The 14,827-nt window shown below is 31.1% G+C and overlaps 1 protein-coding gene across 1 annotated transcript in view; it reads right to left on the bottom strand.

Annotated features, from left to right (window-relative positions):
• The window catches only part of Cht3_6 (probable chitinase 10), a 44,432-nt gene extending 30,182 nt beyond the window's left edge, over positions 1-14,250 (bottom strand). Inside the window, exons 1-2 of the mRNA XM_011187146.3 lie at positions 14,116-14,250; positions 12,809-13,068 (exon numbers count right to left, since the gene is read on the bottom strand). Coding sequence (XP_011185448.2) covers positions 12,809-12,811 — 3 coding nt within the window. The 5' untranslated portion in view covers positions 12,812-13,068; positions 14,116-14,250. The remainder of the gene's footprint in view (positions 1-12,808; positions 13,069-14,115) is intronic.
• Positions 14,251-14,827: the final 577 nt, after the last annotated feature.

Genomic DNA, 14,827 nt, shown 5'->3' with positions numbered 1-14,827 from the left:
TGCGCAATTTACAGCTGGCGAACACGCGTGCTCGTGACAACTAATTGTTGTCATTTCGTGTTAGCATTGGAAAACGATTTCGATTTCCATTTTAATTATAATTGTGCAGAAATTCATAAATTTTATTATTATTTAATAACAATTGCCTTGAGTGATTGTGTGTTCTGAAAATTCAGTCGATTGGAATTAACTCTAATTTAAGTATTTATGTGTATATACATCCTAAGATAATTAATTAGTTTTAGATCGCATATTCTGTCGCTTAGGTGGTATTAGATGTTATAAAGTTAATTGAGTAATTAAAGATTAAAAGTGAAAACTATAAATGTCTAATTAGATTCAGTATTCCATTGAAATGTTATGAAATAATTTCACATAAGACTGAAAGACATCCCTACTAATCCTTATAACCAAATTCCACATAACATGGCCAAGTTAAAGCTATTTATATTTCCTAACCCAATTCTAATTGGTAATCTTAAACAACTAAGCTTAATCTAAATTACCAAAATCGAATATATTTTACCATATCAGACCTGATAAGAATATTAAAACCTGACCTAACTCAAACCAATCACTCTTAACCAAGTTCAAACAAATAATCTTATCTAATCCAGGTTAACCCAAGGAAATCTTAAATCAATATAATCAATGCAATCGATTCAAATCGTATCTAATCTAGATTTTAGCTCTAGCAGAGTTCTAATCTTACCTACCCTAAACCATTCAACTTTTAGTTAGATTATCTTATCTTACCTTAATGTTATCTCACTTAACACTGCAATATGCAAACATGTCTTATTTAACCACAACCTATCCCAATAAACATTGTCTAACTAAATGTAATCTGGTAATCCATAGTAGTATACATTTTGATACAGAGCTCTAGGAATGAGAATATAGTATATAGTTAAGCGAATAAAAAGACGGCGGCTACGCTGGCTAGGTCATGTTGTCCGAATGGACGAAAACACTCCAGCCCTGAAAGTGTTCGATGCAGTACCCGCTGGAGGAAGCCGAGGAAGGGGAAGGCCTCCACTCCGTTGGAGGGATCAGGTGGAGAGCGACCTGGTTACACTTGGAATCTCCAACTGGCGCCGAACTGCGAAGGAAAGAGAGGAGTGGCGCGCTCTCATCGATTCGGCTATAACCGGCTAAACAGTTCAACGCCAATCACATACATGCATACATATATATTAAGGTTATATATCTACATATGTATGTATATAGCTCAAAAAGTGAACCCTGAAGAATATGAAGACGACAAGTAAAATTATAATTTATACTTATTTTTGAATAGAGTTGCCAACCATCAGAAAAGTGAAAAGTGAACTGAAATTATTGTAAAATGTGCGCGAAAAGTAAGAAATTCAAGAACTAAAATTTAATTTAAAATATAATTATTTTTCAATAGAGTTGCCAACTATAAAAAAACATAAAATTTTTTCATTTTTCAAAATTTAAAATTTTTACATTTTTCTTCAGAACCACACCATTTTGTTAATTTTTGATATTTTTCAAAAATCGTAGGTCATTGTATAGAAAATATCTTCAACTTTAATACCCTTTTTAATTTTTTTGTTTCAGCTAAAAAAGCTAAAAATATACTTTATTATGTCAAAAAAACTTCGAAACATTCGATCGAGTAAAAAAATTCCCGAAAATCGCCTAATTTTTTCAGGTTACACTGGTACAGCCCCTTAAGTCTAATAAAAAAAATATTAAACGGTCAAAAACTACATAAAAGTAGTTTCGTTTAACATATTACCGATTGAATTTAAAATAATTAGTAAACTGTATTATTAACTACTCCAACCATAATTTGTGAAGAAGCTATTAATTAGAGTAATTCGAATTAGATTAATTAAAAAATTGGGCTAATTATTAGAGCTATTGATTATTCTGAATAACATTTCAAACATCGATATTTCTTCATTCATATTCAGATACACACATATACATTTATTTTACCGCTTAAATGCTAAAACCACTGCTAACCGTGTTTAATCAAGGTAAAATGTTAATTAACATCACTTTTATTTATCAAAACAAAATCGCTGTTCTCACACTTTCGCAAGCAAGAACAACAAACAGTGATGTTGTCTAATTTACACAGAACATGTTAAAAATTTTTGATAAATTGTAAACGGAAGTGGCAAGTAGCAAATTGAGATAGCCAAACAATGCGCCATAAATCTAAGCAAGAAGCCGAAAAACCAAGAAAATCTCATTTCAGCGCAATTGTTTGGTTATTAAGAAGTAAAACTAAACGAAAAAAAATGTTTTTAATTTATTATTGATTTTTTTAAACTACGAATTTTCGTTGGTGTAAATGCTTTGAAAATACAAAAATACAAGACACTCACACACACTAATGCGCAGGCAGGCGAAGGCGTGCAATTAAGCGATTCTCTTTTAATTTCCGCTATTTCTTTGTAATTTATTTTTCGTACCAAAGCAGGAAGCGCACGAAGACAATGAGCGACGCTGAGCTGAGGGGTTTTTTGCAGTTACTCGAATTTTAACAGCAATATATTGTTGTTGCTGTTGTTGTAGGTGAATGCTGGCAAAAGTAAGTGTTTTTATGTGCATATATATTTCTGCATTTCTATATGTGAGTATCGCATTACTGCAACTTGCCACAGTCGAAACACACATTTGCAACGTCACCAAGTCTTTTCAACGCGCGAATAATAATAACTGCAATCTCATATTGTATTTTATATTTGGTTAACCGCATTTATTTGTTGTTGTATGTATGTTTGTGTGTGGCTGTAAGTGTGCAACTATGAAAGGTAACGCAGCAATCCCGTCGCTTGGCTAATTTAATGGGTGCGTGAAGCAGTCGCCACTGCTGTTTACTTGAGCAGCAGTATATATATGTGTATTATATATAAGTAAGTATGTATATATAATAATATATCACTTGTGCTGGCGTTTTTCCAATGCTTGCGGCATTTTTTGTTGCACTAACCTTTTACAACTCGCAAGCACGCATAAAAATTTTAGTATATATATATATATGTATATATATATATATATAGCAATATAAGCGTATATATGTTTGTCTATACAACTATTCGCACACTTTGTACGCATAAAGTACACTGTCGCCAAAGGGATTGGCCTCTTAAAATAATACAAAAATAAAAATAAATAAAAAAATAAATAAAAATAAAAAAATTGTAATAAAATAAAAATTGTTTTATTTTCCGCTAGCTGTTTTGCTTAGCGCTTGTTTATGGCGATTTTTGTGTTGACGTTTTTACACGCCACACACAAGGACGAGCGTTTACCGCACGCACGGCGTTTTCATTACTGTAATTACAGCGAGTATTACTTTGAGGCGTGTTTAGTAAACGTAAATAAGAATTGTACACACACACACACACACATTCACAAATTAACATAACATTTATTAGCGTATATATATAAATATATATATATATTTTAATATTTTGCGGCGACACACAGAACAATCACCATAAATGTGCGCAAAACAACTTTCTCTGCACAGTTGCACTGCAACATTCATTATTGACACACTTATGTACACTACTATATACATAGTGTAAATAGAAACACATATAGAATTCTATATGTACGCTAGTAAGTGTTTAGCATTTGCGCATGCGCAACATTCCCCTATGCATATAGAACTTGGCCAACCATATTTGCGCACACGAAAGCGTTGCTGAGCAAAAAAAATAATAACTCAGCATTGTGGCATAGCGTATCTGTCACTACTGCGCTGCTTTGCATTGTGGTAGGTTTGTCGCTTGAGTCTTTTGTTTAACACGTGCAGTGGCTGGGGTGCTAAGCAAAAGTCAAATATATTAACAAAGCATATGTTTGATGTATGCTTATGACTAATGAAATATTTATGTTTTCACTCTGCTAACTTGAATGAAATGCGAGTATTCATACATTCTATGCTTTCAACTATGAAGGCGCTCGTGTGTGTGTAGTGCAGCGTTTCTTAACTAGTGCAAGCGTGTCAAATACACGTTTTTAATTACAAAGCACCAGTTTTGCAACGATTTTGTTATCTAAACGGATATATCGCAGTTTATTTCCATAAAAATTTCAATCAAATGTAGAATTAATTGCTCAGTGTAAAAAGGTATTTAATTTATATAATTATGCATAAATAGTTATTTTTCTATGTGAGAATGAGTTTATTTCTTTTACGTAAGTAGATTTAACAGGAAACGAGCTAGTCTAATTATTTCTTAAGGTATTTTATTTTTCTTATGATAGTGGTGTCAGCCACTAAGCCACTGAGACGTTAATTGGTCGTAATGAGAATTGGTTTATGTGTTTCATAACGCATTTTTAAACTAGCAGAAAGTTGAATCGTAAGTGTACAATAATTTTTTTAAAAAATATGTTATGTAGATAAAAGCAATAGAATAAATAGAAATAAAAAGGAAAAACAAAAAATAAATTTCAAAAAAAATTAAAAATAACTATGTTCGTTAGCCATAAAATACTAAGAGTGTTCAAAAAATAACGGGAATTTTAATTTCAAATTTCCAATTGTCCAAAAATCAAAACTTTTATGTCAAAACTCCAGCTGAAGCACAATAAAATCTCCACGTTTCTTCATTGCCTACTTTGGCTGCAACAGACACAAAGGTTAAACATGTTTTTATGGCGATTTTCGTTTGTTAAAAGCTCACACTTCGTTGCTTGTTCGTGTATTCTAAGCCAAAAACAATACCGTATTTACCAGACATGGGAAGTGTTTCGACAATTGGAAGAAGTTCAAAAATCGAAAATGCCCCTTATTTTTTGAACGCATCTCGTACACACATTTTTCGCAAAACTTAATTTTATGTTATGTGTATTTGTTAACATTTTTTGATTCCAATAAACCATTTGAGAATTACAGATGACAATCAATTAAATTGAATGAAATTAGCAAATACTTTTTTATAATGATTTAAGGTTAGCCTCACAAGGCTGACGAGTTCTCGGAAACATCATATAACCAACGATGGACATTGAGTAATAAGGAGTGTCTACCATGAAAACATTATTTTTCTGAAGCAAAATATTAAAAAAAATTAATAAATAAATTTAAATTTTTATAATTTATGTTTGATTTTTTTTTTTAATTTTTTCTTGAAATTTTGTTTTATTTCCAATTATATTTTTTATTTTTAAATATTAAAGATTTTTAATTAAAATATTATTTTTTTATGTTTTTTTTATTTTTAATTATTTTTTTTTTATAATTTTCTATATTTAATTTTTTGTTTTCTTCATGATCCTCAACTCGAAAGAGAAAATCTTATTTATGTTTGGAAAATGTGTAAATTTAAAAATATAATTTATTAAATGCCAACGGCAATTTAACAATATTAGCTTTGAGCCAACCCTTTCTAACAGCCAAAAGCATTAAACCGCTCCTCTTTAATTTTTTTTCGCGCTTTGACAACTTCTGTTTGCTCCTTTTTCGGCATTTAACCGAACATGACTACGACATTTATTATGCCAATATTATTTATTATTTTTTGAGTTTTGTTTTTGTGTTTGCCAACACTTGCCATTTACAGTTTTCCTTTTCCATGCGCCACTTTTTGAGCGCTGACTTGCAGATTTTCAATGCAACAGCCAGCATTGATTCGGTTACCGACTCGTTTTTCCACTTTGGGACACTTCGGGCGGTTTTCCATTTCAACTGGCGTTGCGGATAACTTTCAATGCACAATCAGGCTACACACATACTCGTATAAAGTGGCGCGGCTACAATAAAGCACACTACACACAGTGCACAGCGAGTGAAGTGAAGTGGCCGAAGTGAAAGGCGAATGTGTTGTGATGGCGGTCTGTCTGTCTGTTTGTTCATTTGTTTGTTTGTTTGTTTGCCCATATTGGCGGTGTAACTTTAGCATTACATTTTTAGTTATAGTTAGTGTTGTTGCTGTTGTTGTTAATATTATTATTGCAATTGGTTGCGTGGCGCCGGTGTACGCTATGTTGCGGTATTTCACTTATAGTCGCTGCCGAACGCCGGCCGTTGCAGGCCTATGGAATATGTATGTATGTAAGTAAGCTTTTGTATATATGCAACAGCTGAGGAAAGCTCACATACCTACATGCAAGCATGCATGCATAATCATATCCACACACATATGTATCCCCCTCTAGTTACTCGCTTACATATTGATGTTGTGGCAACGTCTGCATGTGCATACGAATCAGTCTGCATTTTCACATGCTCGACAACACACACACACACACACATCTATGAGGCTCTATGGCCTATCATACAACTGTTAGTTCCAGCGCGTCTCGTTTCGAATTCAGCTCATTGGCTGCGCTAACTACGTGTTGTTGTTTGGCATTTTTGGAAATTGTCAGTTTATTGACTACCTTTTTAACGCCATAAACTACATAGTTGATCAAACGTTGTAATGCTCGCGCATTTCAACTACAAAATAAGGGTTTGGTATTTCAGGCGACTAATAAATTACTTGAAAGCAGCCAACAACAACAAAACACCAGCAACAAAAATCATTAAAATGAAGCAGTAAACGACAGCGAACGAACGATTACTTAATGATTATGAGAGTATTGCATGGTCTTACAGTTTTCGCCAACAAAAGAAAGTGACTTGGGGTCAATGGTCATAGGACTGGTATGTGTGCTGTGTGCGATTTAAGGTAGATTAAGTAATAATTGAATTGCTACGACGTGCAATAAATTTTAATTTTGTGTGCAAACTGAAAAGGCTCTGGTATTTGCCACAATAATTACCCTATTGCCAAATTTTAGTAAGATTCGGCTCTGTGACAATACATTTAATTCTTATTGCTATGTCTGGATTATTGTTTTGGATTTTCTGAATAAATATCTTTAAATTTCTTCTCATCAATTTTCGGTTTTTTAATTGAATTAATTGCCTTAAGGGGTTACATGAGTTTCGTCGCGTAAAAAATGGCCTATTTTCAATATTTTTTTTTTCTATATAAAAAATTGTTTATTTAATTCAAACTTTTTTCTGTCTTATAGATACATATTTAAAGAAATTTCCAAAAAAAATTAAAACTCCTCCATTGTGACGTTATTTTCGGTGACCCCTCGGAAAAAAGGTGCGTACGCGTTGTCAGCAAAACTCCTGACAGTATCATCCAAAATGAAAAAGCAAAAATAAGTGCTTTAGGTAAGACTATAAACTCGTGCTTGAACGAAGGAAAGACAAAAAAAATAAAATTTGGAATTTTGGCAGACATTTTTCCAAAAAAAAAAGAATTTCGGTCATATTTTCTTGACATTTTGTTTTCTTTAATAGTTGTAATTGAAAAAAAAATAAAATCCTTCGTTCAAGCACGAGTAAATTGTATCTCGAACAACTGTGCAAAAAGTTTTCGTGAACATTTGATAACCGACTTGGAAAACACGGTTCCGAGAAAGCTTTCCGCGTTTAAAGTTTTGAGTAACAATAATACTTGACTTGGAGCGCACACCTTCCAAAGGCTGTATCTCCGAAACTATTATTCCGATTGACTTCAAAATTTAGGTTAATATTAATATTCTTGAGATGTTGTAGAAATTATTAAGCCAATAAACGAAAAATCGATTTTTTAAACCCACGAAACCCATGTAACCCCTTAAAGAAGCGAAGTCTTTGAAGTAGACAATAAAAAATGTGCAATATCTGGAATACAAATGATCTGCAATGTACATAAGTCCATCTAGTTTTTTATACACTTGGTAACACTTTTCTCAGTTAAACTTTTTCCAATAGGTGGCGACTCCCTTCCAAAATATTTTTAATTTCAAGCAAAATTTTTTCTGAAAGAGTTTCTTAAGTTTGCTGCAGTTGGTACAAATATTATTCTGATTTGCTTTTTTTGATATTTGGCAACTCTATTAGAAGATATGTGTAGATGAGTTACCTCAAAATACTTTCCGGAAGAAGACATTAATTTTGCGCAATTAGTTTTAAACAATTTTCTTTTACTTTCCTCAATAGGAGGTAACTCTACTATAAAATATTATACAAATGAACCCTCAATGACAATTTTCCTCTAACGATTTCTTGAATATCTTATATTTAGAGCATATTTCATAAAATTTCCGATTTTTAGTGGAAACTCAATTCTCAAATATGTATTAATTAAAGATTTATGGAATATCGTTTCGGGAACATCACTGCGGTATGTATGAAGATCTCCAGGTTTTCTATATCTCTATAGAGTCACTTTCAATGTTTTCAAAAATTTAAAGACTGGCCTAATTAGAACAGATTAACATATATCCAATTGAATATTTTTTCGAAAGAAAATATAATTTTATATTTATATTTAAATAATGCAGAATATATTCTTTCAAGCTCCTGAAAGTATACTTATGTTCTTAATAATTTCCGCAAAAATTAGAAAATATGCATTTTAGTGCGCAAATACACATTTTGATTATTAAGAGTTTTGAGATAAACATAAAATTTACAAGCTGAGCTCTAATAAGCATAAATTTATATACATATATATATATATTTACATATATGTTCAATTGTAATAAACACCTCAAATAGCATCAAATTCGCGCGAAAGTTAGCGTCCGTCCGTTAATTAGCATTCATTTTGACTTTGAAAGAAAAATGCGTCTAACGAGGCACTTAACAGGGGGTGTAATAAAAGTTGGACTAAACAATTACTCATACAAACATTAACAATCAAACACACATACAGATAAGCAATGTACGTATTATGTATGTATGTATGTATGTATGTTTAATGAACTTCCACTTAAGACATTTTAGCAACTTCCTGTTCGATCAATGGACAAAATTGCAACTCAGCAACGTGCTAAAAGCAACAACACTACAGTAAAGAAAAGTCAAGTGCCCAGCGGACAGATGACATCGAACACAGGCTTGCAGGAAAAATACACAGAAATCAAATGCTGCTGAGGACTTCAACCTTAATTGCGAGCTTCGCACGATTTTTCGCCTAAACAATGCCAAAGTAAACAAATAATTTGTGAAACAAAATCGAAGAAAATTGTAAAGAAATAAATGAAAATGAACTGCGAATTGACGAAAGCAGACGACAGTTTGACCAAAGTCTTTGCCGCGCATAACACACGTTGCCCAATGGTCATCATCAGCCAGTGTTTTTATAAGTTATTGTGATAATAGTTGTTGTTGTATTTGTTGTAGTTGTAAAGGTATAAGTTGTGGAAGTAGTGAAAACTGGTACTCGCATGTTTACCCATACTACCGTTAAGTGTTTATGCCGCGCTGCAGTGGTCAGTGCAGACAGGATTTATATGCAGACATACATACAGACATACAAATATATATGTAAATACTTGTTTACAGCGTAATTATTGTTAATTAAATAGGAAATCTCTCGATTCCGCACTCAGACATTGATGTGGCACACAGCCATACATATGTACATATATATATTAATGTGTGTGTAAACAAGTATTCATATGCATTGCTATGTGTGTGTGTATAAGCAAGCACTTGGCGAAATTCGCGTGTACATATGTACCGTTATTTGAAAGTGAATTTCGCAATTTTCATTAGGGCAGTAATAACGGTATTTTTTCTGGCCATTATATTTCAAGCAAACGTGTACATACATATATATTTCTTTAAGCGTTTTTCGTGCAATTCACTGGCTTCAATAGCAAAATTCGCGCAAAAAAAAGAAAACAAAAACAACAAAAATGTTATTTTGCTCCGATTTGTTTGAACACAGAAATTTCGCGTAACACATAGGTATGAAAACCTGCTGTGTTGAATTTAAACATGAATTAAGTGTATGAGATTTGTAGCAAATCGAACTTCATAGCATACAAGCGTTTTATGAATTATTTATATACATATGTAAGTATATATAAACTTATATACATGCATATATGTATATTTTACTTATGCGCCTATATGAATGGCGATTTTGATTGCGTACATTATATATGTATGTATATGCAATAAAAATATACTGGTATATACGATCGATCCAAAAACGATTTATGTATGTATGTGCCGCATATATCGTATCTCTGCAACTTTTAGCTTGATTTGACCAAATGTGGTCGAGTTTCGAGCTGGTCTGACTTGTTAGCTGCAAGCAAACCTAATTTTGTGTCAACTAATGTACACAAGCACACGCTGATCGCGGATTCATACATATTCATTAATATATGTATGTATGTATATATGATTTTTAAACTTTTTTCGAAACTTTTTGTAGACACGTTTTTCATTTGAAACAAATGCATTAATACAATTTCAATTATATTGTTTTTGAAATGGTTTAGATACAAAGATATTTATTTATATATAATTATATTTTAAGAAATATTTTTGTTTTAATATATTTAAAATTTTTTTTTCTATTTTTTACTGTGACCAATATTTTAAAAACAACTCTTCTTTATAAAATTTCTTGTAAATCTTGCAGACAAGTTTATAAAAACATTCAAAATGGGTGGATTCGAAAATAAACATGAACATTTTTGTTATAATTTTCATCCGAAATCGATTTAGCAGCCGAAATATTTATACGACACTAAGCAAGCTTAACTGCACTTCATACTTTATTCCAAATAGAAACCATTTCATAACCGCCCTGCTAAAACAATGTCTGATTCGAAGTTTATAATAATATAATTACAATATTTTTGCAAGTCTATTCAAATAATACCCATAAGTTTCCATATATTTCTAATTTTTTTATATTTTAACATGTTTTAAACAAAACATGAAATTATACAAAAGTCTTAAGCTACGAACTTGTTGCAGGAAGTCGTTTTTCTTTAAACTTCTAATTAATATAGGAAAAATATGAATACAACGCCATAAATATATTCAGATATTAGTGTGTTTGAGATGATTTCATTGTCTACTTGCATTAAAAATTCTAAAATGTTCTTAATTTTGTATCGCTTTAATGAAAATTCGAAAGACTTAAGCAACGAACCTGCGATGATGGTGAATTGTTGGATAAATGATTTGGTATTTTTTTAGAAAATAAATGTTTTTTTCAATTATTTTTGAAAACAGCTAATATATGTTATTAATATCCATTGGGCGTCACTGCGACCTAAATATACAATAATAGGAATTAAAACGACATCCTTCAAAAAAGTCTAAGGTTAGTTTTCAACCAAACTTTGGTCACGCCTTCAAGCAGTCTCATAAAATATTAATATCATTGTGCACTAGCTTCAGCAATTTATATACTTATTTTTTTAAATTTATTTAAATAAAATAGCTACAATAATTTTCAACACAAAGTGCTTAACCCGGTACTGCCCAGAACTTTTTACGTTTCAGAGTTTTCTGAAATGATATACACCTATGTATTTCGACCGCCTGAGCACGAACAAGAAATATTTTTTGCGATTCATTATATTAAATTATAAATTTTCTGGATAATGCGAAAAACAAGCGTAGTTGGTAGTTTTATAGTGAAAATTTCAAGTTATTTATGAAAATAAAGGTATAAATTTTGCGTACCATATGGTTATCGTGGATTAATTCGGGTTAAAATATAATGAATCACCTCAAACAGGGCCTTTAGTATACAAAAAAAGAGGAAATTAAATTTTGATAGAGTGAGATCTCTGCCCAACCCTTCAATAGGAATAAAAGCGAAAATATTTCAAGAATAAATCAAATTAAACCCCAAAGAGTTTGGTAATAAACCAACTCTTCATATGACGAAATATGATTACGAACTTTACTCTTGACAATATATACTGCTTATTTAATAATAAATAAAATTGATAAATACTAATTTTATTTTAAGTTAATCGTCATTTGCCTTTTCTTATAACCTATCTAATGAAACATTTTTTTTTCAACATGAAGATACATTAAAAAAGCGACTCCCTACTAAATTTTTAGTAGACTCAAATTAAATTTCAATATATTTATGGCGCATTTTATACCTTTGAATACAAATTTTTGCTTAATTTTATAACAAAAAATAAATAATTTCATAATTTATTAAATTAAATATGGCGTTCTCATAACAATTTGTGAGAAGAATCAAACGTGCAACACACTGGTACGTGATTTCTCCGAAATATTTGCAATTTTTTGCAAATTAATTTCACTTTATTTTATGCTTCATTTTCAGCCAACTCAGTGCATGAAATACCGCTACAATTAAAATGAAAGCACAGCGAATAAAAGTGCTAAATACAAGTCGTCTAATTTTCTATGCGCTCATTTGCAATTTATTTATCATAAAAAAGTAAAAAAATTACAATTTTGAAAGCGTCACCGTATCGTTTAACAAACATCTCATGCCATACAATGGAAAATGATTTGCTGTACTACTTTCAACCGCACATTATGTTTGCTGCGCAACGAAAGTGAAATTTGTGGCAGTCAGCATAAATATGCGCAGACAGACATGCGCAAATACAAGCATTTCTTGTGCATTCAAATAGAGTTGAATTAAAGAAACAGCGAATTTGGTGTAAATACAATATTTTATTTGATTATTTGATTATTATCACATAACATTCGGCGTGTGTGTTTTAAATAATGATTTTGCTGATTTTTTTCTGATTTTGTTCTTCGCAAAAAATCATTGTAATATACATACATACATATTTATACTCTCGAATAACACGTACGAGTACATTGCATGCATTTGCGCTTTAAATGGCCAAATCAGTCATTCACTGCGGCGCATTTATCTATTTGCCTGCATTGCATTGCATTGGCTCTGTGCGGTTCGAGTTCGTGTCTTAAGTCTTTCGTTTCACAACACTACTGCTGCTCGTACATATTTAATATGCGTTTGTGTTTTTCAATGCAATAACTTACCATTTTGTTTGTGATAATTCGTAGACTCAACGAATGAATTCCAGTAGTGATTCGCTGCTATGCGTTACAACAACAAAATATTTTAAAGTTTTACTTTTGTATTTCGTTAAAACTCAAAAAATAGAACAATTATGCGTTGATTTTTTTGTTTTGTCCGCGTATGTGTTTGGTTTTGTGTATTTTTATGTGTTCGTAGCGTTGCACAAATTTACAAACAGCAACAATATGCAGTCGTTGATTTAGTTAAGCTGCAAGTTGCACTAAATTTTAAAGTAAAATATTAAAAAAAATAATAAAAGAAAAACAAAAAAAATTAAAAAAAAAAAATATTTTAAAAGCACTGTTGGAATTATTGTTCGTTTTTTTTTGTAATTGAACTTTCACTATTTTTTTCGGAAAAAATTAAAATTTGTATTTTTATATGAAAAATAATAAAAAATAATTATAATTAAAATATATAATTTAAATAAAATTTTAATAAAAAATTTAAATATAAAAATCAACAAAAAAAAATATTTAATAAGAAAAAAATAAAACAAAACATCAGTCGCTCGAACTAAAAGTAAAAAGTTAATTTGCATTTGAAAAGTGAAATCGTTGCTAGCGCAGTCAATTAGGAACAGCGAAGCTGGAATTTTTTAGCGAATGCACACGATTAAAGCGCTGTTGTTTTACTTAATAAAACTAAAATTAAAAATTTTCTCTAACTTTGAATTGTTACAATAATAAAAAATGGATTAAATTAAAAATTTTAATTAAACAAATTAAAAATAAATATAATTTTATTTAAACAAATTAAATTAAAAATAAATAAAATTGTTTTAAAAACATTGCTTTAAAAAATATTTTTAATAAAAATATTTAATATTTATTTTTTAATAAAAATATATATATTAATTTTATATTAATTTTATATATTAATTTTTTATATATTAATTTTTTTAAGATTAGGATTTTTGCGTAAAACTAAATTGTCACTCCCACACGAAATATTAAATTTTGGTATTTCTTTATATTTTTATTTTTTTTTTCTTTTTTAAGTAATTTTTTTTAACAATTTATGCTCTCTTGATTTTTAACGAATCCATAAAGTGCACACGCAGGCGTTTTATAACTATTGCTTGCCTTTTCACAACAACTTTTTTGGCGAGTTTCTACTATTAACTTGTTTTCATAAAATTTTTTCCACAAAAAATCCCATATCATATATATACATATATATTTCTATGTATTTGTATTTGTTCATGCAGTTAATTTAATAATTTTCAAGTTAAAACTGTTCCACGCTTTTGATTTTGCGCACTAACCGTTCAACTGATCTCAACCGTTGGAGTTGGTAACTGTGACTGAACTGCTCGACTTGTGCGCATACGCAGCACTTCTACCGCCAGCCAAGACCAAAAAAGCCAAACCAGCTCCAACTAAAGACATTACATACATATGTACAAGTCTACTTTTTCGCGTGTGCAGCAACAACTCAATGATTTTGAGTTCTTTTGCATTAACAATGCGCTTGTGTGAGTGTGTGTATGTGAGTAGCTCAAGCAGCCCCAGCAACTCAATGTGTAGCCGCTAGCCAACGACCAACAAGCTAATCAGCCAGGCAGTCAGCCAGCTAGCGAACAAGGCGAGTGAGCCGCAAAGCCAGTTGTACTACATATACATTACCATTTCGTCCAAGCAGCCATGCCTATCCAGTAGCTGGTTTGTCGACTTTAAGCCAAATATTGCTTGTCAGCAGTCGGCACTTGTTTATTAGATTCGATGTCTGTATGTATACACATATGCATGTGTAGGAATATGTATGTCCGTGCTGCTTTATGCTTAACTTTTGCTCAAGCTTTGTCTTTTACTTTCGGTCGGTCTTTCATGGCTTGAGTGTAATGGTAACATTCATCGAAGTAACTCGGACTCAAGGTGCGTGCAAAAATAAGCTTCAATTGAGCGTCACTCAAGTGCGTAATGAAGTCATGCGCTTGTCGTATGCCAACGTTGTAAAGCGTTTGCTGTCAACATAAC

The sequence above is a fragment of the Zeugodacus cucurbitae genome, chromosome 4 (assembly GCF_028554725.1).
Source record: "Zeugodacus cucurbitae isolate PBARC_wt_2022May chromosome 4, idZeuCucr1.2, whole genome shotgun sequence".
NCBI classification, from domain to species: Eukaryota; Metazoa; Arthropoda; class Insecta; order Diptera; family Tephritidae; genus Zeugodacus; species Zeugodacus cucurbitae.
This window is presented reverse-complemented; position numbering and strand designations above follow the sequence as displayed.